Source organism: Heliangelus exortis, chromosome 15 (assembly GCF_036169615.1).
Source record: "Heliangelus exortis chromosome 15, bHelExo1.hap1, whole genome shotgun sequence".
Lineage (NCBI taxonomy): Eukaryota > Metazoa > Chordata > Aves > Apodiformes > Trochilidae > Heliangelus > Heliangelus exortis.
The window spans coordinates 11802811-11829404 of NC_092436.1; the positions used below are offsets into that span (position 1 = coordinate 11802811).

Sequence of the window (26594 nt, forward strand, 5' to 3'; positions counted from 1 at the left end):
CAGCTTACTTGGTGACTAAGACTAGAATCAGAGAGTTTCTTGTTTTCTGATTTTATGATCTTTTTCAGGCAAGTCTGGTAAATGGCTGAAACATCTAAAAGATTGCCTTTGAAGTTGAACCTGTAAAAGGGCATTGTAAAACAAACTTGAAATTCTTTTATTGTTGTTAAATATTAGATGACAGGAAGAACAGTATTTCAGTGGGGATGTGAAATAATTGTAATTTACTCCTTTAAGGATAAATTTCAGTGAGCCATTCTCCTGAATTTGTTCTCCACTATATGTTTTGTTTAAAGACCAATGAAGTTCATTCATTTTAGTCTGTTATGCTTATGAATAAGCAATGAGACCTGTGTGACACCCTTAGTGTTGTCAACCATTGTATTTTAAAACTTGTTATTTTTGGGAAGTTGAAACAAAATGTCTTTATAAAGCATATGAAAGTGTTCTTGGAAAAAGTGAGAGGTTCTTTTGAAATACAATTTTTTTTGAAAATAGTGTCTTCATGCACCTTCATTCATTGACATGATCTAAATAAATTCTTCTTACTTATCAGCTATTCTAATTAAACATTCTTTAGCTTGTCATTTTGTAACAGCACATTGTCAGTTGTGCTCCCAAGCCTCCTAGTGCTCTAGTGTCTTTTGAAATGTAAAAGGATCTATAAGGTAGTCAAATCCACCAGAAGCATTTTCTTTTAACCTTTTTTGTTTTTCTTTTAAACTCCTTTTTATCGGGAGTGGGATGATCAGATGACAACTTCTGAGGTGAAGCTGGAACTGGATTTTTCTCTGCATGATCCAGCATTTTCAAGATCTGATGAAATCTTCCTTCTTGTTGTCTGAAGTCATATTCTACACTATGGAAAAATGAAAAGATGAAAGCTAGTGAGAAATTCCCTCTTTAAGAACATGTGAAAGGGATGCTTATTTAATTAGAATAATTTGGCACTGTTCCATATCAGATCCTGTTAATACACAAGGCTGTTTATGTTGTTACTTTGAGAGTGACTTAATTTCTTAATCTTTTGTGAGGGGATCAATTCTGTTTATGTGAGGTTAGAATTCAAGCATTGTGCCCAAAACAATGGGGTAAAAAGTAAGGGACAAAAAAACAGAAATGGGCTAATATGACCTTTCATTGCATTTTATTCACTGGTCAGATTTTGATGATCTAACCTAATCTGATTTGTAATCTAACAGTCATGTGCTCTGCAGGAATTCCAAACTCACAGATGCTTAACTAGGACCCTAAATACATGAAAGACATAAGTCTTTGAGATAAGTAGTATTAGTGAACAGGAAACTAGAATGCAATTAAATTTCTCCATTGAAGCCCATAATTATTATTGATGTCAAATGAGAGCCAAGATGTTAACTAGGTAAGAGCAGGTGCATGCAAAGGAATAAATGTGAGGTTCAAAAGGATTTATGGACAGTGATTAAGCAGTCAAATTAATAACAAACATTTACTGAAGTGAGAAGTGTGAGAGATTTGGTTTTGCTTTGCACGTAAACACGTGCAACATAAAATATGCTTACTGGCATTTGGCAAATTAAATGTTAAGCTTTTCCAAGATTTAAATTTATTGCAGAAATCTCAGCCTTTAAAAATGTAAAGCTAAAAGGGAATTTCATAATCAGAAATGGCAAAGCTTTTCAAGGCATGTTAATAACAATGCTGTGTAATATTAGCAGGGAATTTCTGTTTGAATTATCAGAAGTGTAGTGACTGTCAGCACCAGTGTTAATTGTTTTCTACTTGGGAAAACAAACCACCTCACACATAACACTTAGTGTTTTGTTAAAAACTGGATTAGTAATAAATGAGAGCTCATGTAGCTGTGAGGTAAACCATCATATTGTGCATTTGAGATGTACAGACAGATAATGCAGGCTTGTGTTAAGGAGTCAGGTACCTGTAAATGATGCATGCTGTGTTCTGACAGGTGCTGCAGTTGTTGAGGTCTTGCCCAGTGTGATAGAAGTTGCGCCTGTAATGGACATGTAATGGGCATTTATAGATCCATTAAGAAATCTCTGAATCTTTCAGAAATAAAAGTAATTTTGTTCACCGGTTGCTACCCATACTGAAGATTCTAGTGTCAGATTCTAAATTAGAATTTGCTTTAAAAATCTTGGTGCCTATGTTGATTTACGTTTTTGTCTTGCATCTTTTCCATCTCATGCTGTTAAGATTGTTGGTTCTTGCATGGATACTTGTTATGAAAAGACTTAGACAGGTGACTGCCTCTTATGAACACACTTAAAAGTATTTGAATAGCCGTACTGTCATAACTACTCTTCACAAGCTGTACGTTCATAGTTTTAATCCCTTTTAAACACCTACTTTCTCCCTCTGTGAAATCTTCCTGATGTATTGAAGCTCTTGAAGTTTACCAGACATTGTGCCTTATGCTGTTAAACCATTCACTTTAATCATCTTCGTTGTTTGTGGTACTGAGAAACTTAACTAGCAATGGGGTCTCAAAAGTCTGCAGGTACTGTGCTTTAGCCAAAAATACTTTTGCTTGCCCATGAATTAAGGCAGTGATAATTTCTTGAAATTAAGTGACTTTCTGCTGTTATAAACTGTTTTAACAATAGGACTGCTTTGGCACTAAATGCCTACTGGACCTCACTACTAAGAACTATTTGTCTTGCCATGTTTTTTTATTGGAATACGTTAGTACATTAGGCTAATGTTGGGTTTCATTCTACTTCATGCAGTTTAGTTAGATGGAGACTGCCAACTCGCAGGTGTTGGTGTCTTTGTATCTGACACTATAAATCTAAAAAAAAAAGGGAGTTAATGAACTATGTCTCACACTGGGTGTGTAAATGCAGTGTCAGACTGTGAAGTGACTTTTTTCTCTGCTAAAGCCCAAATACCAAAAAAAAAAAAAAAGAGTGCTTAAGATATCATTTTTGCAAACTTGTCTGTAAATGTATCCAGAAAATGTTTTCTTTGCTACTGAAAAAGAACAACAAAAAAGAAGGTTAAAAGAATTCTGCTTTACACTTCTGACGAATTACTAAGATTAAAATGCACCATACCCTTCACTGAGGGCTCTGGATTTTTCCAGTTCTTGGATTACATTCAAAAGGACTTTAATCTTCTCCTGGTTTGACTGCAAGGATTCCTCTACAGACTGCAGTCTGCCTTGTAAGGTACAAAGTTCGCCACATGCCAAATCAATTTGATTTATTTCACTAATCTCCTGGTTGTGTTGTGGTTTCATTTCATTCCTTGGCAGATAAGACTTTATGTGAAATCCTTCTAAACAGCTGTTACACTGGGAAATATCTGACTGAGTAGAATTTTTCTCTATTTCAGTGCTACGTGACAGAAGAGGTTTTGATGCATTACGGCTGGTCAGTGACATGGTTGTGTGATTATAATTTTTTAATGTCACACAGCTGGAATCTCTGTTGTGCTCTCCTGCCTGTTGATAGTCTCTGAGGAAACAAGGTGAACTGTGGTTTGATGGAGGTGAAAATGGAGTAGTTTCCTGAATGCTTGTGTCTTTGCTGGTGGTAGGCAACTCAGCATCACTTTTCTCCACTTCCCCAAGGTCAGAATAAGGATTACATTTGCTGCTGTTAGAATTACTTAGGCAAGGGTATGCTTTTTCAGAAATAAATGACAGTGGGCTGTTTTCAGTATTTTCATAGCTATTTATGACAGTAGAAGAATGCAGTGAATTACTGAAATTCATGATTGTGTCTGGTGCATCCATGGCAACATTGCTGTGTGGAAAACACACATCTATGTATTCAGGCACCTGTGTAGAAGCAGTTGTCTTCTCTGGTACTGAGAAAGCATCCGAGTGGATGGGTCCATTGCTTTGTGCTTTTGATGGTCTTTGACTTAGCTGCCCATCCACCTCACTGTTCCTAAATCCATCTTCCAAGCAATTAGTTATTCTCAAGTAGCAGAGATCTGAAGACATAATGTCTTGTTCAGAAAGATTGCCATTTACTTGGATAGTGTTGGCAGGATCAGTTTGCATTTCTGTTAATGATCTGCTTGCTTTTAGCTTTTTCTTTTTGAAAACTGGGAAGTGTTTCCTGAGGCTGGGAGATGTTTGTATTGCCATGTTCCGAAGCCCCTTCTGAGCACTTGGAAAAGATGGAGATGGATGTAGCAAAAAATGGCGATCCCTAAGTATTGCAGTTTTTCTAGTTGTGAAGGGAATGTCTTGGGAAGGGTTAATATCTTGTTCTGTCTTGGTGTCCACACCATCATCCTTGAACCGAACTTGCTGGGATTTGGTCCTGCGGTGCTGCGGCTGTCTCACAAAATCTGCTGAATCCAGACTGTTCCCTTTCAATAGCACTGGGTGCTTTTTCATGTTTTGCTGAGCCATTGAATCACAATTTAAAGTCTGTAAGTAATGTGTTTCCTTCCAACCCATTTAATTTGCCATTTGAGCTGTATATTAAGATTGTCCTAGAGATGCAAATGGACACCTTGCTCATGAAGCCACATTTCATTCCTCTTGGTGGTAGGTTGACTTTTAACTGACATACTTTCTTTAAGGAGATGCTTTCTAATTAAATTGCTGTTTAGAATAAAACACTGAGAGAGAAATTAAATACCAAATTTAGGACCAATTTCTTGAAGTGGAAACTCTTGTGTTTTAAGCTAACACTATCTTTGTATTACAGAGTTGGTGTAGGCCATCGTGCTTTCAGGTGACTGAATTAATGGTGAGGTTGAGTCTAGGGCTTTCCTGATGGCTCTTTTTTGACAGTCAGCTCTGCATTAGTGATTCAGCTTTTTTATGATGGACCATTCACATAGGTTTTATTTGCATGTTGTCTGAACAAGCATAATAACTTTTGGGGGCATTCTCATTTCTGTTGCATAGTTTTACTGTTGGGATATATCTATTAATACCAGACTGAATTGCTTGCTTTAGAGAGAGTTTTTCTTCCTCAGCCATCTCTTTGAAGTTGCAAATGGAACTAGTCCTCCCAAAAGGCTAAGCAAAATGTAATCACTTCTGAACAGGAAAAAACAGAGCATCCACTGGGTTTTATTGAGAGAGGTAATAGGTGTGTAGTTGTTACTTCCTTTCTTGCCAAAGGCCAATCACATCCAAGGGACTGGTTCATTTAGGGAAGCTGTGTATATACTTTGGCATCATCAGAGTAGTTCAGATTGAATGACCAGAAAATGCAGAATAACAGGAAATATTTCCTGAAAGTAAAAAGAAAAGTTGTAGGTGAACAAACTACTAAACAATGTAATCTGCTTTTGCTGTCTTCTAACAACTTCTCTTTTATAACTTCAGCAGTGGGATAGTTGTATAAAAACTGAAATGTGTTTTGTTTTTTTTTTTATAAGTGCCTCAAGTTTTCTTCATATGAAGTACAAAACAGAAAAAAATGATACAAAATATTACAGAGTAGTAGTAGTCTTTGTCACCCGTGCTTGTGTACAGGCCTGAATCTGGTCCCAAATATAGATCTTAAAATTTAAATTTTCAATTTTGAAAATGGCTATTAAACCTTGCTGTGGATGAAATAACAAAAAGCCGGGAAATAGAAGTGTGAATTTTTAATTGGGTGGGCAGTTGAGGTTCAAATATAACTCAGTTTTGGGGATTTTTTTATTTGTTTGTTTGTGGGGTTTTTTGTTTTGTTTTTGTGTTTGGGTTTGTTTTTTTTTTTTAGTTTCTCATTTCTATGTGTTCAGATTTCACTGCAGTTCTTGGTCAAGGAAAAATAAATATATTTTAAAATGTGAAAAATTCAGATTTGTTATGGCTTCCTGAGATAGAATATATTGTGTCTGCCAAGTATGCTTTGCTCCAAATCTGTGCATTTGACTTTGTATTTTATCAAGGACTTCTCTCTGGGTTTGTACAGTGTCAAGGATGCTTTTGCTGTGTGATAGATTTCCTCGAATATGTGATTTCTTGTACCACATAATTCCAGAATAGTCTGAGCTAAAATTTGGAGTATACAATGATGAGTGTGGGCTAGCAGGAGGTTTTAAATAATTTTTTCAAAACTCACTCATAAGATGTACCTGTATGAAAAATATCTTTTCTGTATTTTTAATGTTATGCTAATTTGGAAAACAGCTGCTACAAAAGAATAGGATAAGAGAAGTTGTTGCCAAATGTGGGAAATATTCTGTAGGATTTTTAATAATACAATCTAGATTGCTTTTTCTATTACAGTGAATTTTAAGACTGGGGCTAAATTCCCAGCATTGTGTTAATTTACTATTGATCTTGTTCCTTATTTATTCACTGGTGGTTTCGTTAGCTTTAATACTTCCATTATCTCTGTGTACCTTTTATTTAAACTCTGTATGAACTTCACCAGCTGTAATTTACCCACAGCAGATTTAATGAGATGGGCGCAGTGGGAAAGTTCTTGATACAGATTATACCAAGCTGTTATGTAGCCTCATGTAACATTTAGGCAATGTAATATAATTTAAGCAAAGTAATAATTTGATATGATTGTTTTATTAAATTTTGATACAAAATGACTGTTGGATGAGTTCTCTGCAGAGAGAAATGTTGCCAAAGATATTGAGGAAACATTAATACCAAATTTTACTTCCATAGTATGCTAGCACAGAGTCACTTCAATCACTGTACTGCTTGTTCACTGTAAACAAGTATACACAATAAACAACTCAGTTTCTGCAAATCAAGTTCCAGTGCCAAGTTCTGAATTCTCATATCATCCAGTAATTACTGTAGGCTCTTGAAAGTTTTGTTGGAGAATTTATCCAAGTATTGTAGTTGCATTCTTCACTTCCCATCACAGCTGCTGTGCTCCAGGCAGATGGATTACTTTAAAAGTTATACTTCCCAATTAAATTCAAGAAGATGCTTTAGAATTTTTTTTTGTTTTGTTTAAATACAAGTAAAAAGCCTTTAGGGGTTTTGGAGAGCACGCTGGCTATAGAGGCATGTGAGCTAGATTCTTGTAGTCTTAATTTGCAAATTGCTCTTTTAATTACGTGCGTGTTTTGGCTATCTTGGCATCCACTAGGCTGGAGTTCATTTGAGTAGCTGTAATGGCAGTTTTGATGCTGTGTTTATATTATATCAAGCTGAAATAAAAAAAATACATAGACAGGAGTCCTCAAATGCTTCACCTGAAAACCCAACTAGTTGATTTCTATGAGTTATAGGTGTCTGTGTTTAGGTTAACAAATCAGTGTAACATTGACAGTTACTAAGTTTAAATAACTTATTCCCTGTCTTGGGATGTAATTTCTCATTCTTTTTTTCCACAACAATTGAAAGGTCTTGTTTTGCTCATTTCACAAAGAGTGAAGCATGACAAATTTTAACAGTCCATTTTATGAAAACGGTTTCAATGTACTGATTTATGTTAATTACAACAAAAAGCATTTGTCAGTCTTCAACTAATGTTTTGTATTAATAACAACAATGATTTTGGTACAAGAAATTTACTGGGTTTTAATGTCTGAAAAAGTTCTACAACCTCACATCCAACCTTTCTCTCCCTGTCCATTCTCTGGACAGCTGCTCATCAGTCACAAGGAAACACCTTGTGCCTTGGTCATTCTGCTGCATTAGCACTGTGGATTTGCTCCTGTCTCTTCATTCACTGGTGGTTGAATCAGGTGGCCAATTGTGTACTTGATAGTTCATGTTATTTTTAAGTGGTGCACATTTTAATTTCCTTTTTTCAAATGTTTTGACTGGAAGTCTGACAGACATCACTGCCTTTTCCTCTTTTTCTCAGTGCCAGTTTATTCTGGCTTCGGGGTAACGTATCTGGGGGGTAATAATTGCCTGGAAAAGATTAAGTTGAAAAGCCTGCCACCTCAAACAGCCATAAAACTGTTTTTCCAGCCTCAAGCTTTTTAGTCCTTAGAAATGCATGGACAGCTTAGCCAGCCAAGCAGAGGAAATTTGACCCCAAGAGGGTGTTACTTGTTTTTTATAAGTATTCTTCCATCCTTTCTGCACCTGTCTTCCTCATCTCTTGAAGAATCAAACATGTTTCTTTGGTTCATATTTCAGTTTAAGGACTGAAGATATGGGGAGAGGGATGCAGCTGGTAGGGGTAAGTGCCATGGGAAACTGCAGGAAGTGAAAAAGGAAGTATTAAAGGATGGTGGGGATTTTGGAAGAGTGCAGATGTGCCAGTGTGGTTGTTCTTGAGGTTTTCTCCAGTTTGTGGAACAAGTTAAATATTTGACATGTTATTTTGAATTCATTCAGTTGAATTTGACACCTTCAATGTCCATTTTACTAGTTATCTCAAAAACCTACTGTTGTTCCTAGAAGTACCACATGTTTGTACTGTTTTGCATTTCTTTTACGTGTGTTTATTATTTATTGTTTTATTTATCACAGTATTCTGTGAGAAACAGATTTGGACAGATAGTCTTCAGTTACTGAACAAAGTCACTATGCTAAAAGCATGTTGTGAGGGCTTTCAACAGGAAGATAACTGTGTTTGTTAGTAACTGGATGACAGACAAAACACTGCAGGGATCTCAATCTAGGTTTGCCCCCACTTTTCAGAAGAAAAATCACCCTCTGAAATGAAACCTGGAAGTACACCCATCCCTCCTGGATCCCTTTGTTTTCCAGAGCTGTTTTCCAGGGCTGTTTCCCAGGGTACGCTCTGAATCAGTCTTCTGAAAAGGCCAAAATCTGCCCTCCAGAAGTCCACTGTAGAGGTTTTACTGTTGGCCCTCCTTGCATCCTGCATCCCTGGGTTTTCATGGTCACTGTGCCCCAGATGGCCTCCGACCACTGCATCTCCCACCAGCCCCTCTCTGCTTGTGAACAGAAGGTCTAATGGGGACCCATCCCTGGTGGGCTTATTTACCAGCTGGAGCAGGATATTATCCTCTGTATGCTTCAGGAATCTCCTAGACTGCCTCTTCTCTGCTGTGTGGAGTTCCCAGCAGACATCAGGCAGGTTAAAGTCACCCATGAGAACAGGTGCTGGTGATTTTGAGACATCTGCCACCTGCTTGTAGAATAATTCATCACTCTCATCATCCTGGTTGCATGGTCTATAACAGACTCCCGCCAGGATGTCAGCCTTGTTGGCCTTCCTCTTGATTTTGATCCACAGGCACTCAACCTTTTTGTTCCTGATCTCAAGTTCTACAGTCCAGAGACTCTCTAACACACAGAGCCACCCCTCCTACCTTATCTGTCTCTTCTGAGGAGCTTGTAGCCATCCATGGCAGCACTCCAGTCATGCGAGCCATCCCACCAGATTCTGTGATTTTCCTGTGATACAAGCTTAGCTGAGCTGCACTTGGTATCCCCTTGTCTCTAAGCCTAAATGTAAACAATAGTTAGAAGCTGACTCTTTATTCTCCCTCCATCTACAGACCCAAGGCAAGTTTAGATGCTTTTCCTTCTTTCTTCCTTTCAGTGCAGCACAAGTTCTAAAACATGCATGCTGGCCAAAATATGATGAGGCAGATTTTTCTTTTGAGATGTAAAACTCACAGCTGGGATGGAAAAAAACTCTGCAATGTGGAAGCAATCTTTAAAATCTAAAGTATACAGCAATTTAATAATTTAGTGGTTCTGTAACTGTCAAAATGCTTATTGTTATTATCCAACCTTTTTGTTGTTCAGTATTCTCTCAAAAGTAACCTCTTAAGCAACAGTCATGGGAAGTCATTCTAGGAAGGATTATAATGAACATCTTAAATTTTTATAACCTAAAAAAACCTCAGTGTAGTATACAGTCCTATTTTATGCTAACTTATAATTTCAGTAAGGCTGAAAAGCAATTAATCATGATCTGGTGGACTGCAGAGTAGTTTTTAATAGTTTCACCTTTACAATTACCTTCATGTTTATTGCAGGCTCTTGTATAGTAGCATCATTTTTGGGGGGAGTTTAGAAACTTGTAGTGTTCTCTTGATGTGACTGGATATCTTGGGCTCTTTCAGATACATATTATTATCCACTAGGATACAAAGCATAAATTTTTCAGCTTCCAAATACCCAGGCCTTGATGAGGATGTCAGAGACTGAAATGAGAGTCACGTTCTTTTTATGAAACCAACATTCAGAGGCAGCAGTGGTGACCCCGGGGGTTGTTGATAGTGAAAAAAATGCACTGCAAGGGCAGTCTGTCATGCAGTGAGCGTCTTGTTATGGAAATGGAGATGATTTCACAAATTTTTCTTCCAGAATTCCACTGGCACTGAAACAAATGTTTGGAGAAGGTTTTTTCTCTTCTGAAAAAGCCCTTTAAGACTAGAAGGAGGAAGCTTTAGCCAACAGAATTTAGATAATGTTTCTTGCAGAAGGAAATGGATGGTAAAGTACTGAGAGTTAGATGGAACTACAAGGAGGCTTCTGAAGGCAATATTTTCAGATGAAAATAAATGGAAGGTGCAGGGCCTATAAAGTAAAAGCAGTCTTTTGAAAGTGCAAATTTGCAACGTGTGATACACAGGAAAAAGTTGGAAAAGAAAAAGATGAGACTGCTGGGAGAGGTGTTTAAATGTTCTCTGTGTACAGGGGCAAATGATAGAATACAAAAAGGAGTCTTGGTGCTTTGGGTTCCACAGAACAAAATAAAAAGCTGTTTAGGTAATTTTTCTTTTTCTAAGAGATGGAATAATTTGTCATAGTTTAGCATCTGGAGTTCTCTCCAGTGCACAGGTTGTCTTCTGTAGCATTCTATAGGTTATTACACAGGACATCCTGCTCCCATTTTGTACACTGCCACAGAGGAGTTGTGTGTATGTTCCTCAACTGTTCCCTACTCCAGTGGTTTTGGTAATGCTGAATGAACCTGCTTTTGGACTTGAAAAGAGGGCGTGAGCTTTTTTACAAGGCCTGCTTGCATGTTTTTGTCAACCATCTCAAGGTGGGGTTATGGTGAATGGAGAGAGGATCCATTGTGAAGGTGGTCACTGACCAGCTAAGTAATACAGGCTAGGGGATATAAGCATCTGACTTCAGTAAGGGAACATTTCAGTGATGGAAGAGATTATAGGATTTTAACTCTGAGTAATATTACAGGAAGATTTGGAAAGTAGGTTGGTGAGGCTGGGTAGAAAAGATGCAGTGATATTTACTGCAGCAGAAAAATGAACTTAGCCAAGCAAGTTTTAGAAATTAAAATTGAGTGTGGTTAGGCTATGCTTTGAGATGATGTGATGCCATTCTGCACGAAGTGCTGAAGGTGCATTGAAAGTTAAAATAGTGATGATCTTATTTCTGAATATAATTTTCAGAACTATTGTACTTGAAATTCCTTTATTCTACTTTAACAAAAATAGTTCAGCTACCTCCTTTGAAGAGATGATACATTCCATTGTATGTTTCAGAACAATAGGCTTCATCATAGATTAGAAAATGTTTCTCAGGTGTTTTGTTTTTTTTTCTTGGAGCATGTATTGGGAATTGTTAATATAAAGCTTACTGTCAGAAGATAATACATGCTGGTAAGTGAATAAATCCAGTCACATATGTATTGTACACAAGTAGGAAGTTTTTTTCTCAGTGTTAGTTTGCAAAGGCAAGTGTACTTAAAACTGAGAAATTTCTCTTGAAGAAATGCTTGAGTGCCTATAGGGAGATGGAAGTTATCCAGTGTGACAGGTTGGTGAGTTGGGAAGTGTCCAAATAGCTGGTTCACAACAAAATTCCAGTGCTCTTTCTCATGTATATCTGGTATTCTACTGTTTTCCCAGGTAGCTGGAGAAGTACTGGGAAGTACTTGATGTTTGTGTAAAAGTAAGCATACATATTGCACCTGAAATCACTGTGGATGTATATTTAGGCTTTATCTACATGTAGCTGTAGGCATCTTGAACATTTTATATAGTTATATAAAGAGTCTCTGCATAGGCAAATATGCACATCTTTTTATGTATGAGAGAGGGAGTGCTTCTTTGTAGGCCTTAGCAGTTTGATGACAGATGTATTTATTTGTTCAGCTTACCTTCTAAACTTTCACTTTGGTTGTCTAGTTGTAACAACTATGCTAGTTATAAAAGCCGCATTTAATACTTTTCCTGCATAGCAAACTTAAAAACTACTTTTACGTGGTTCCTGTGGTGAGAATTTGCCACTGCTTGTCACATTTTTTCTGTGTGTTTTTGTTGAGAAGACTGCTATGGGGAATGTATGTTGTATATTTAATACGTGGATTTTGGCATAGTGTTTTGTTATCCCCTGCTTTACCTGACACATGAGCTCTGGCTCATATCAGCTGCTCATCTATTAACAAAAGATTCTTTTCCTTGTATTGGGTGAGAGGAGCAAGTTACAGGTGGGAGTTGCTTTTTGTATTTTTATTTCCTGCTAATCCTTTACTTTCCTTAATATGTCATATCACATCAGTGAACTTCTGCACTTTCATCATTACAGTATTTACCTTCAAAAACAACTTTTGAGGGTACTTGCTACAATGCCTTTTCTTTCAGTTGGTTTCTGTTTTCAATTAATTTATCACTTCAGAGCAAGAAGAATGACATAACAAAGCAGAGTGCAGAAATATTTAGCAGGTTTGGTTTTTTGTTTGTTTGTTTTTTGTTTTTGTTTGTTTGTTTGTTTTTTTGCCACCTCAGTACCTCAGAGTTTTCAATAAATATAAGGAGCCAACTGTTCCTCTCATTGAGATTGCAAAACTTCTGTATATACTGGGAGAGTGTGAGAGAAGAAACCACTCTGAGGTTTCTGAAATACATTCTCCTAAGGCTTCAGTGTTGTGTTTCCTATAGAGATATTGAAATCTATGTACAAGGATTGTGCCAGATCCCACAATTGTGCCAGAACCCACAGGGTTGCAATTTAAAATCTGCATCTTGAAGCTTTTTTTACCAGTGAATGACATCAGAAATGTAAGTGTGGCTGTATATTCATGTACTTAGCTGTACATGAATATACTTTGCTGTATCTCTTTCCAACTGGTGGTTTTGGAAAACATTTTCAATGTGAGAAAACTGAATTATGGCATTTTAGAGACTGGGTTAAAATACATTAGCTGACAGTAACTGCTGGGAGACTGGAATTGTGCTTACTGGCAGGACATAGGCTCAGAGTGATACTAACCATAAGCTCCCCTACTTCTGTTACAAAAAGCAGCTGGTGGAGAAAGAATGTAGGCTGACATAAAATGAGCTAGTGAATCCTCTGAGAAAGTCTCGTTTCTGTTGTGATCATGGCTACTGAGAAAGTCTGGTTTCTGTTGTGATCATGGCTACTTTTCAATACCAGAGGGATCTTTTCACAGGTTTTACCTCCCTGCAGTGTCATCTGCCAAGAAACCGTAACCTATTGGCATGTCTTGTCCCTGAGTGCTTGCAAAATGAAGGAGTGATATAGTTGACAACAAGCTTGGTAGTTTGGGTTCTTCTATGATTTCTGTTTCATTTTTTTCTCGGCCTACCATGAGCAAGAATTATCCATGCTTGAGGGTGACAGGTGAGAATAGAGCAAGAGGAAAACCTGTGTTTATTGTGACTTCCTGCTGTAAGTTACTTAAAATACACCGATCTACTGATGTGGCAGAGGTAACAACACGGATTTCAGACAATTGCATGTAAATTCTATCATGTAATTCTCATGTAGAGTCTTTGGACATGCTTGCTCTCTTCCACTGACTTTGCACCTGCATATTTTAGGTTTGCTACATGTTGTCTGTAGTGTAGCTGTTAGGGAAACTCAAAGTCCTGATTTATGATATTTACAAGAATTTATTCAAGGCTAAGACAACACTCAGTGTCCTGACTGGATATTTAACAATTCAACAGTTCAGTGCTATAACTAATAATGGTAAGTGACAGTAGAAGTATATTTTGCTTTGCTTGCATCTGATCTATTGTGCAGTATTCCCGTTTCAATCCATAAGGAATATTGCAGTTCTAGTTTCTTTGATATTTCTGATGCCACTTTTTTCCAGTCATGTTTTCAGTCTAGTACACTAACTTGCTGACTAGCATTTCTAAAATTAGAGAAAAGTTGCTTCTCAAAAACCTTGCTGTTTGTGAGGAGGGGATTTCAAAAAGCCCACTTCAACTAATTATTTGCAGCCTGAAAAATAATGTAGCCCTACAATTCTTCTGTGAGATCAGTACCACTCCCAGTGTTTGGAGCCCCAGGCATCACCTGTAAGCTTTTCTGTGGTGCACTCTTTCACAGACATACCAATTCTAAACTATATCATTATTGCTATGTGTAGCATTATTTTAATATATTCTGCCTAAATATTCTTTCTTCAAAACAATAAAATGAAACATCTGTCAAATCTGGTCCCACTGGAGTAAGACAAAGAACTGGATGACTTATTCTTTGTGTCCTTTACAAGAGTTAGTGTCTCAGTACTAATAGGTACTGGGGAATGTGGGAATATGGAGTGTTAAATAAGCCAACAAAAAAACATCTTTGGTCTTTAGAAAGAAAATATACTTATCCTCTTTATCCAGATTTGTTTATTTGTCAGTGCAGTAAGCTGGAAAAATTCTGACTTAGGGACTCAGGTGCAACCCAAATGCCCTTGATTCAAGTGCTGAGTGGCATGTTAAAACCAAACACACTGGGAGGATAAATTTGCAGTTTTCCTTTCAGTCATTTACCTCTCTTTGTGAATTTATTGCTTTAGTATATTAAGCTCTTAATCCTGATAATATTCACTATTTCTTAATATTAGCTGTATAACACCTAAATAAAAACAATGAGACTCTGCAGTTAGAGATTATTGAGGTGCCACAATGCACTAAACCTCAGAATCTGAGATTCAGTAGCTATGGATCTTTTGGCACACAACATAACTATGCATAAAGTAAAAGGATAAAGCAAATTCTATGCAATTGTGTAGGATTAACAATGACAGAAAAAAATGAGATGGTAACTTCAGTGTGTGGAGATGGAGGTTGATCTCAGAACACTATGAAGTATGAGATTATTCACACACACAAATATATATCTCCTGTTAGAGGCATTTAGAATGACTGGATCTGGTGCATAGTGTTCTGGAATGGCTCCAAAATGCAGAGCTGCAATGATCTTGTGAAAAAAAATATCTCAAAAGCTTATATCAGTATTTGAGTGTCATCTTAGTAAAGGCAGTGCTTAACATTGATGAGTTTCTAAGATGACAGAACGCAGAGGATGGTGGGGCATCTCTGAATAATCTTCTGATGTGGTCATAGAGGAAAGATGAAGTTCTCTGAAAACATCAAGGGTTCTGAACCTTGCTGAAGAAATTAACACCATGTTGTTTCTCTGGGCAACATAAGCAAGTGTCACAGTGATGTCAAAGGCAAAAAGAAAAGCCTCTTTCTTTGCCTTTCCTCATGTCAGGTTTTTCTTGGTATCTGTATCTTGTAACTGATTTTATTATTTGTGTAAATTCAGATCTTATTTTAATTAACAAGGTTATATTTAGATAGAGAAGTTAATCCTTGGTAGACAGGTCTAATAAATCTTCACCATAGTGAGCTGTGTGATACTTGGTTGTCATTAAGTTTTGTGGTTTTTGTTATTCAGCCTTTACTGAGGTTGACATTTGGAAGATGTCACGGTTATATGTGGGGACTGAAATAAGCATAACTCAAAAAAGCATGGGAATAAGTATCTGCAAAAGTACCTTATATTCTGAAATTAGTTTTCCACAAGTAAAGGCAGTAAAATTAGAGACAGGAAGACAATACATGTGTATTAGGCTTCACCAATTAATAGGAAATCATGCTCCTCATATTCTGTGAAAGATGTGAAATTCCAAGGGAATATGTAAGTTAATATGTAAGTTAATCACATAAGTAAATTACTATTGCCTTAAAATCACTTTCCCTGTCCTTTCAGGTATGCTTTTATCTTATTTCAGGAATGAAGAATGGGCCATGTAATTGCGTATTTTACATGATAGCAGCATCTGTAGTGAGATGGAGAATGAAGCAGCAATCTCTGCTCTGAGGTGGCTATGTAATGTGTATCATGGCCTGCCCTGTTTCACTGTCTCTGGAATAAAGAACAATTTTCTTTTTCTTTTTTTCCCCCTGATATGTTTGCCTGCTATTGTGATGTCAATAATTTTATAAAAGTTTTCTTTCTTTCTTCCTTATGCCATACAAGCTGTACATTAATTTAGTGGCTCTGCAATGGTTTTATTTTCACAAAACTTGAGTGGTTTTTATTTTAAACAGTAAATATCTTTGTGAAAAGTCATCTTGGGAATAGCTTCAGGTTTAACTTGGGTAAGTAGCAATCTGATTCAATAAATTTTGAAATGCATTCATGTGTGATTAACAAGACAAAATATAAACTATGTGGATTTGGTTATTTGGTTCCTTCTCTCATTTCAGGCATGTAGTTTTTCCAGGGTTTTCCAAACAAAGTTGGACAGCAAACCAAATTACTACTTTGCCACAAACTTGAGCAAGGCAGATAACCTAGAATCTGTTAAAGAAGCTTGGGTTATCCTAGCAAAAATAATTAGATGTGCATTTCATTTTGTGTATTGTCTTGTAAAAATAAATTAATAAAACACAAGTTAAAAAATAAGGTATAGAAGCCACAAAAACATAGTTGTGTGTAATTTGTCAATATTGCTCTGTCTAACTTTAAGACCAGACAAAACCTTATGAGGCTGTCTAGCTGGCAGCCTAAAGGCTTGAATAGCCTTGTATAACAGAAGTGACCTAGTTCAGTGGTATTTTTTCTTTCCAGTTTAATATGGATAGAGATGTTTGTGTTCCTAGTCTTGTTTTGAGAATACCTTTCAAAAAAGCAATAGGATTCACACAGTAATATCTGCAGTAATGTTTCTCTTTCTGTTACCAGACTGGCAAAGCTTATTTTCACAAACTTTTTATGTCCCAGTGATGCTACATAGGCTTGAACATGACATTGCTTCCTCTCTTATCTTGTCTTGAAATGCTGATGTGCCCCAGACCTGGGGGGAAGCACCAGAGATAAAGCAGGGGGAGCCACCTACAGAGACAGGGGCTGGATTTGGGGGTTTTTTTGTATGTGTGTGTGTTTGTGTTGTGGTGTTCTTGGGTTTTTTGTGGGTGGTTGTTTTGTTTTGGTTTTTGTGGGTTTTTTTCATTTTTCTTTAGCTGCTAGCAGTGTCCAGTCTAAACCACTCTGCCAGCCTATGGTGCACATTGTTTGGCTTTTTTTCCATTTTTGCCAGCAAAAAACTTCTACAGACAGTGCTGTGAAACCTTTACTAATGTGCTCTTGAATTCAAAAGAATGAAAGTTCTTTTTCTTTGTCCTTCAAAACCATGGTGACTATGTTATTGGTTTCCTGTTTTAATGATTGATTACTCTGTTCTTCCAGAGCATCTGTGACTTGAGCTGTACACAACCTGCTCAGTGTGACCTAATGCCCTGGAACTCTCTAATTGCACTGTCATGTAGGTTTTTGTGATAATCTGAAGGGTTAAGGGAGCTCCATTTCTCTTCCTGCATTTGAAATCTCCTTCTCTATTGCTTTATTCATTTGGCATCAATATATATACAATAGTCTTTCTTTTGTTTACTTGCAAACTCTGTTTTGTCTTTGAATTGTTTACAAATTATTTGTAATTAGTTGCTAACATTATTTAAATATGTAAATGTTTGTTATATTTAGCAATCTTAGAAGCTGGGTACCAAGGGGAGATGAAATAAAAGTTACTTTTATCTTATATAACTATGGTCCCATTTAAAAATAAAAAATAAAAATTACTTCAGCAGTCGATGGCTTTTTGTAACATGTTTTCCAAATATAAGAAATTCTTTGGGAAAGACCAGCATCTTGTGCTGATTTCACTTTTTCTTAATGAAAAAATACCCTGGCTCTAAGCTCTGCAGTGTAGTAAGTTCTGGTTTAACCTATGAAATATTAGCAATATCCTTTAAAATTAAAATACAGAAGAAGAAATTAATTTTTTTTCTTCTTTATAAAGCATGCCTTCAAAACTGATAATGATACAAATGGGAAGTTTGATTCCAGTATCCTTTGAAGTTAAAGAAGAGCTCTAGAATTGCCCCTAGCTTTCCAAACTCTTGTTAATATTATAATGTTGCAGTCATAATTCTGAGAGGTCTTTATTTGAATAGTAACTGCACAGTAGATTACAAAATTCAGATTTAGGGAGTTGTAGTGTAATGTTCAGCTCAATGGATTTATGCTGAATTAAACAAGGGATGACTAATTTGTTTATAAACCATACTGTAATGATTATCCCAAGAGATTATTATTTTTAATAAATCTCTAATTGTGTTGAATATGTGATGGTATACCATGTACCAAATGCTTGTCTATCCTTCAGGTCTGTAGAGATGATCTTAAACATATCCATTAATAAATTAAAACTATAAAAAAAGTATTGCTTCATAAATGGGTCCTGTATCATTTCAATGGAATGGCATAAGAATGATGATTCAACATACTATCACCTGATAAACTCTTATGAACAGTTCCAGTAGGATGGTTCTAAAACTGATGCTAAATCAAGTAACATTAATTAAAAATTGTGCTTAGTGTAGGTGTAGGTTGTAGTAGTTCTAATCATTTGTCATGTGTCTCTGGTATTAGATGTATACTGATACTTCCACACATTCTGCATTGTAGGCACTGATAATAAAAGTAAGAGACTTATATAAGTGTTCAGTAGACATATACACTAAATATGAGGCATAACATTTTATTTTTCAAATATGCCATTTCTCTGGCACTCTGGCTCATTGATCAGGTCTGCTTATATATGAGTGTAATATTGATTGTTTTCTGCTAGGAATGCAGTTCTCCTCATTATTTCTGGATTATTCTGGATTTAGGGGAAGATATTCATAGAATCAGACAGGTTGGAAGGGACCTCTGAGATCATCAAGTCCAACCCTTGATCCACTCCTGTGGTTCCCAGACCATGGCACTGAGTGCCACGTTCAGTCTTTTTTTAAAAACCTCCAGGGATGGAGAATCCACCCCCTCCGTGGGAAGCCCATTCCAATGCCTGATCACCCTCCCTGTAAAGAATTTTTTCCTAATATCCAACCTAAACCTCCCCTGGCAGAGCTTAAGCCCATGCCATATTGGTACTCTTTGTTTGTTAAGAAAACAATCTCTTTAGATGAAATCCCATTGTACTGATTAGGGAAAATATATTGCTGCATATAGCTCTGAATATTTTGTCAGTAAGGCAACACAGCAGAGGATGTCTTTTTCTCCTATAGTTGGTGTAAGATGAAGGAGTTCATCTGCTCAGATGACATTGGCAGCCCTAAGTATTTAGATTTGTGTTGGCTAAAATGCTGCAAACATTTTGAAAATGAATTTTGGGCAGGGCTGTTATAAAACAGTGCTGTTCTATCTGTACTCACCTTTTATTCTGAGGACAATTGTTTTTTGTGAATTTTAGAATGAGAAAGTTATTTGTTGTCAGAAGGTAGTGGTGCTGCCTTTGAGCATGCTTATTTGTGCTAAAAAAATAAATTAGTATGAACTAAGCAGTTACGCTTAGTCATTAGTATGAATCAAAGCAAGTCACTTAAAAATAAATTCCAATTGTTAGCTCTGGTTTGTTAAATGTAGTATTTATACAAAGTTCTGTTAAATTCCATTTCTGTTAAATTCCATATAAGTTCTCAGCAGTTTTCTTTAATAAATTGTAGCTGTGAAACACAGTCTATGTTGCCCATTTCTCTCCTGTGTTCCTACATGTGTTATGTATGGTTACATATATACCCTTACCTGTAATTATGTGGTAGTTCCTCCCCTGTACTATTGAGCTTACCTTTCATAGGGTTTTGACTTATTTCTCTTTTACTCATGTAGTAGAGGAAAGAAAAAACAAGAGCTGGAATGTTCCCTGTTTTAGTTTTTGAGAGGAATTTCTCCTCTCATATTCATCTTAGTTTTCTATTAAGTACCTAATGAATTCAGCTCTCATTGGGCTGGTGCAGAGTTATTAAATGAGTATTCCTGATTCTGCAAGAGCCCAGGTTTCATGTGTTAGTATGACACAATCCCCTTGAAAGAGATTAGCATGAGCACAAGTTATAGGTGAAGAAAATGCTATTTTGATAAGTTTCTCTATATATTATCAGTTTCTGCATTCTTTGTTTCTGTAATGCTATAACTGAAACAAGTTCAACTGGGACAACTTAGAAGTGATACACCTCAAGATGATAAGAAGGATGCTTATTTGGCAATAGTTTGCAGAATACCTGCTAGCAAAGTAATTCTGTGATTTTTAATTTTTTTTTATTATTATTTTTAAGTTTTATCCTTCCGTTTTTATGCATGTGTTCACATGGGGTTTTCTCCTTTCACTGAGTATTTCCTATGGTTTCTCTTAACCAGTTTACCCAAGATTCAACATGAAAGTTTTCTTTCTTGTAAAGGATATTTTTTTTTAACTTTTTAAAAAGTCAGTTACTTTTCTAACTACACACCAAGATTTTTTTTCATGTTTAGAAGTTGTAGACAAATATTACAAAAAACCTCAAAACCTGATATAAACCCCTACTGGATATACTTTCTGTATTTTCATATATTAAATATTAAATTAAACTGTTCCAACAGTTGCTAGTTAATCCTTTGGTTTTACTTGAAAATGAAAATATGGTTTCTGTGTACTTTATCCCTTCTTTCATTTATGGTAGAGAGTAGCAACTTGACAGAACAACATTAGTAAGTTCCTGTAACACCTTTTCACATCACAGCTTGCTTTAATAATATTTTATTGTGTTTAAGAGCTATCTAGTTAGAAAACTATATGAAATCTTCATATGCATGCTGTGTCACACTAACCAGGTGGTTACACTACTTTTCTTTGATGGAAGTCTCCATTTATGCAGACTGGATGCATTTAACATCACTGGCTGTGGGCATAGTATGAACTATTTTTAAACTCTATGGGCAGTTTCATATTTATATTAAACTTTCTGCATACAGACATATTTGTTAGTGTAATGGGTGTGAGTTGTGGTATAACTTTTTATTTTCTTAATTTCCCTTGTAAAATCAGTGTAAGAAACAAGAGGAAGTGTTTGGGAGCTATATGAAATTTAGAAATTTGAAGCAGAACTATTATGATAAAGCTGGTTTTAACCATTTGCAAATATATTAGTCTCATCTCTGATCATGTAGTTGAAGCTCAATTTAATTTTTCAGACTTTGGAGAGTGCATCTGAAAAAGACTAAAATCAAATAAAGAGTGAGTTAGTTCTGGGAACACAGGATGGCTCTGTTTAGTTTTAAGGAGGTGAACCACCATCCAAGATGTTTGTCTACACATTATAAGTTCAAAATACATGGCTTAGAAATAAGATGTAAATTGCTCAGGTCTGCCCTTTTCTCTATACCCAGTTGTCCTCCCTTGCAGCTAGTGTGTTTTGCTTTGTAGCCCTGTGTAGTTGTTTATTCCTTCTCCTGTAATTTCTGTTGTTAGGCATTACACCTCTGCCCTAGTTCCTTCTCACCCCAGCCATGGTATCACTCTCAAGTTCCCAGTTCAGTTTTCAGTCCATTTAAATGCAAGAGTCTGGCCAGGCTTTACTACAGAAAATAAACTGGGAATAATATTTTTAATCTTACTCTTGGCTTGCCTGTTCTGCACATGGTGGTGCTGTTTGACTGCGGTGTCTGACATGGGTGTGAGGACACGGGGACAGCTGGTGGGACAAGCCATGCCTTACCAGCTACAGTCATCTGCTGGCTTAGTGGCAACTGAGGAATGGAGAATGTGAATAAGAAATGTGAAAGAAAACTGTGAATAAGAAAATCATGAAATAAGCAGACTGATAGCACCAAGATACTTGGCATTCTCAGTGGATGTCCTATGTACCAGGGCAGGAAGTTTCTTCTGGTCTGTGAGCCCTGTCTGGAAATGAGCTGAAGGAACTGTGGTGGAACAATTAGTGGATTGCAGAGGAGAAAGGAAGAGATGCAGCCTGAAGCTGCATTAATCCCTGAAGGCAAGGACAGGAGAGTTCATCTGATGCAGCAGAGCTGAGGAATGGGGACAGCAGTGGTTTAAGTGAGGAGGTCAAACAGCTGATTTTTTTTGTTTTTCTTTGTCAGCTGTGCTTTGGGCACACTAGTTCAGTGTCAGAGCAAAGAGTGCTCGTTCCAAATGACTGACTTCTCACTTAATGTTATATAATGTATATATGTAATGTATATAATGTAATATACTGGATAATGTTATCAAGTTTATTTGTACATAGATATCAAAGATGAACACAATGTTAATATGCTGAAGAACATAGTAAATTGCACAACTGTGTTGGAGCACAGACTTAAGTACAAAGTAAATCAATTACAGTTGAGTGTTTGTCCTAGGCAGAGTCTGTAGTAGAAATTCTGGAGTAGAATGATGGCAAAAATGCAACCAACCAACAAAACCCATCAGCAGCCAAAAAAATGCAAAGGATGTGTGATCTTTTTTTTTTTTTTGCAATATTGCTGGGAAATAAATACAAAATTAAAAATAAATAAAACTAGATGACAAAGGATATTCTAAAAAAACTCACGGTATTTTTTTCATGCTTTAAAGCATATTTACTGTTATTATCTGTATCTGCAAAAGTCATAAGTGGCAATTTTTAAATTGTCTTGCTTTTCCAAGTTTTAACATATCCTTAAACGTTACAAAGCACCTAGTTACTATTTCATTGTGTTGCAATATTGTCCTATATTTTTCCACCTCGTAGGCTGTTTTTTTTATAGTTGTGTATCTTCTTGGGTAAATCATATGACTGAAAAGGCAACAGAACAAGCTAAAACTGCCCAGAATGTGTTCAGTCAAATGAAAAGCTGTCAGTAAGATGGAGAAATAGGATGCCTAAGATTCTGTTCAGTCAGCTATAAAAACAAGGAGACAGATCCAGAGAACTATATGAATGTGTAAACGTAAAATGTAAAATTAACAACTCAGACCTACAAAGAGCAGATGAATCTGTTATTGTAAATCAACTATTAGTAAGTTGCACTAATTAGCATCTACTAGAAGTCTGTGTGGATTAGGAGCTGTTTCCCATTGTAGACATAGTCTGTGCACCTGATGGATACTCCAGGTTGTTGCATAGCAGCCAATTCTCATGTTTGCATTTTTGCCCTTTTTCCAGCTAGAAAACAGCATGGTTTAGGGGACAGCACATGACCAGCAGTGGTGTCAGTTTCTGGGGAAGAAAACTACATTAGAAGGTCACTGCAAGTTCTGCCTTTTTAATTTTTTTTTTTAACTTTTAGATAGTTGTTGTTTAGTGTTTGCATAATAAGCTGAAGGTTTTTGTCCTACCCTCAATATCTGCACACTTCCCAAGGCTCAGTTGGGTTATCTAAGGACCTGTGTCTTCAAACCATGCTGGTTCTTCATGGCACCAGCAAGTGTCTTCCATGCTTTTCTGGAAATCATGCTGCTCTTTATTTAGCTCCTGACACTAAACAGGTGTCAGGACTCAATTAATTATGTGAAAGCAGAATATTGTGAGGCCTTCTCAATTATGTGCTTGTGCTGCAATGTAAATACTGGTGATTTTTAACATTAGATTGAAACAGTTTATTGGTCAGCTATTCTTTGATTACACTAAAGAAAATAAATACATCACTTTCTAGAGGAAAGTGCTCCTGAACTAAAAGCTATCTGGCTGTAGAAATTCTTGGTCAGTCTTTATATTTGCACCATTATGACAATTACTGTCACTAACATATGATGTATTTGGAAACTCTTGGCTTAACTTGGGAGTTCAGAATTAAATCTCTTCTGTGTAGTATGGTTGCTTCATACACCACAGAAATGTTTCATCTTCTGCATAGGACTCCTTGCCCAATACAGAAAACTCTGCATTAATCAAGTGTTGAACCATCATTAGTGACTCTGGGGTTATAGATTGTGAGAATGGTTTTATGTAAGGTATGTAAAGGAGGTACATGAATTACCTTACATGAATCATGAAGTTAACTAAATTGAGCATCTAAAGCATCCATTATTGTGCTAAAAAGGGAATGTAAAAATAACTATATGATCTTTGACCTTCAGAAGTCTTTGAATTATTAGGAATTAAGGTTTCTGGTTTTACTGCCTTATAATGATGTACATGTGGTATATTTACACCTGGGCTCTGTGTCACTCACGCGCTGTGAATGAGGATAAATATAATAACTGCCTACATAAAATAAGTTTTAGTCCTTTCAGAAATACACCTGAACAAAGATTACCCATCCCACAGCCACTGAAATACTTCTACTATATTAGAATCAGTGTAGTTTCATTCAGCATTATTTCTGTTGCTGTATTTTTTCCAGTGTGTTTGCTTTCCTCATTCTTGTGGTCCTGGTATTATTTGAAGTTACTATGGCAACCTGATACCATCTGCTATTAGAAAGTATGCTGGGATTTGGGTGCTAGGTGTTGAAGTTTGTCATCTTACTCGTATTACCCCAGTGTTTTTCAGATGTTTCTTCTCCTGTGTATGTTTCACACACAGCTAATATGCACTTTTTTTTTTTTCAGTGGACTAGATTCTGCTCTCATGCCTCTTTACCTTAGAAAGCCCTATTTGGTTTACAGCATACACCTGGGATCCCTTTTGATGTCCTTTGTATATACTTAACCAAAACAGCATTTGTTTCAATTTAGCCACTATTTTGTAGTGTTTATACTTAAGTCAGCCAACATTATATCTCATAAATTTGATATTAATTATGCTTTTTTTAAAGTGGACAGTTTGGAAGTTTTCTAAGGCATTTTCTCCTCTGTCTCATGTTTTTTTGACTAACTGTATTCCTGCTCCTGATGTAAGGGCACTGTTCATAATCCATTTACATATTTCTTTACCAGTTTTTGAAGGGTTGTTAGCCAACTGGTTAATTAAAAAAAATATAATGAAGTGCTATTTGTGTTCTGTGTTCTTTTACATTTAAATAGAAATAAAATTAAATTAGAAATAGAAGTTAATGTTTTTAGGATGGAATCAATGTGTTAAGTTTTTAGTAAAATGTAAAAAACTTTACTAGATTTCTTCGTGGAAGTGCATAGTACCCAGAGTTATTTCTGTTAATTTTTCTGCTAATATTCTTTCATCTGTCAAGTGTTTACTTTTTATACATGAATTTTTTTATACATTTGACATAATTCTAATAAGTTTTCTTCTGTAATACACAGGATAGATCCTAACACAAGAGAAACAACTTGTTAGGATTTATCTGTAGAGCTACACTTTCTCTGTCACCACCCTTTTTATGTGATTCAATCCAATCTGCATCCAAAGTGTAATAGATTGTCCTTGTGCAGAACTTCATGTATTTTCAAGTAGTTCCTGCTCTTTGCATGTTTTAGTAAGATGTACTTAAACAGCATTGAAGAATTTAAGTGAATAGATAGAGATTTGCAGTTTTGATCCGAGCTTTTCACAATCCTATATTACAATTAAGTTCTACCAGTGAGAATGGTGATGTTGAAAGCAGGGGTACTTTAAAGAGCCAAGGCTGCATCTGAGAAACAAATCTTTATTGCTGGCTTTTAGGGATTAGGAGGGAGCAGCAAGATTTTAACCTATAAAGAAGCTAGCAGTTAATTTTTAATAGTTGAGATTGCTAGGAAGAAAATCATTAAGTATCAAACAGTAATTGTGTGTTTTCTGCTTGGAAATGTAGGAGGTTTTGGTAGCAAGCCAGATCTATGGTCACCTTCTTTATGTATCATTCAGTGCCATGGATATGAATTTAACAGGTTTGGTGTGAGGTACTGCCCAGCAGTATGTGCTTTTTGCTTATGGTTCCTTTTAGTAATCAGGCATATAATTCCTTAATATTTTAAATTTGAAATATTAGTTTCAGTATCACCAAACACAGTTAGCAAGAGTAGGCATTCATGCTGTACCCTAAGCTCAGATATAGCTGGACAAATTTTACAAGATGGTTTCAACAAAAGAAATAACCTTTAAGTCTTAAATAAGTCCTTATGCATTTAAGCAACATGCTACAACAATGCTTGTGAAGAAATGCTGTTCATTTCACAAAGTGATTATTTAACATGAGTACAGAAGGCATTCTGTAGCAAATGTGTAACTAAAAATATAAGCAGTTTTGCATGTACAGTACTCTAACTTCTGTTAGTAATTTTTTCAAAATCAAGACATCAGGAGACCCCCCCCCCCCACACACACAATTTCACTACTGAATACTTTGCAATTCATTATTACTTTTAGCTATACATTTAACATCACAGAAAAGGTTTGTCTGATTCATAACTGTGAAAGTGAACTACTACACCTGGAAAACCAGCATTTCTTTATAGAAGAGCATCAGTACCCGAGAACACACGATTCCTTACCTGAAAGATTTTGCTTCGCTTGAAGAAAATGTCTTCTTAGTCTTAAAAAGTAGGCAAGCCTCTCATTAGCACTAATGTTACTCCAAAAGAAGGTATAATACTTCCTTTATATTGTAATTTTCCCTGTTTATGTGCAAGAAGTGTGCTGGGTCTGCTCACGTAGGAATAAATAAATAAAAAAAAAAAAAAAAAAAAAAATAAAAAAAAAAAGAGAGAGAGAGAGAAAAAGGCAGTGCAAACTGAATAGCAGGTTACATACCGGAGTGAAAAGACCTCTAGTGGTCATACCCTGAAGCTCAGGAAAGCTTCCTTTCCCTTCCC

General features: G+C 36.2%; 2 protein-coding genes across 2 annotated transcripts in view; one reads left to right on the forward strand and one right to left on the reverse strand.

Annotated features, from left to right (window-relative positions):
• The window catches only part of DOCK2 (dedicator of cytokinesis 2), a 129106-nt gene that overhangs the window by 56346 nt on the left and 46166 nt on the right, over positions 1-26594 (forward strand). The window lies entirely within an intron of this gene.
• On the reverse strand, positions 489-26431 carry INSYN2B (inhibitory synaptic factor family member 2B). The gene is made up of 4 exons (XM_071758482.1): positions 26274-26431; positions 3057-5205; positions 1919-1993; positions 489-859 (listed from the first exon to the last, which is right to left on the reverse strand). Exons 2-4 carry the CDS (start codon positions 4415-4417, stop codon positions 673-675), a joined length of 1623 nt encoding a protein of 540 aa, XP_071614583.1. The 5' UTR covers positions 4418-5205; positions 26274-26431; the 3' UTR covers positions 489-672.

Bases quoted from the DNA above. Each gene is read 5' to 3' on its own strand.
- INSYN2B (XM_071758482.1), bottom strand. From the start codon at position 4,417: ATGGGTTGGAAGGAAACACATTACTTACAGACTTTAAATTGTGATTCA. The intron at 1,994-3,056 runs GTATGGTGCATT...TGTCCATTACAG, and splicing joins TCCAGAGCCCTCAGTGAAGG to GCGCAACTTCTATCACACTG. The intron at 860-1,918 runs GTACCTGACTCC...ATTTTTCCATAG, and splicing joins ACAGCATGCATCATTTACAG to TGTAGAATATGACTTCAGAC.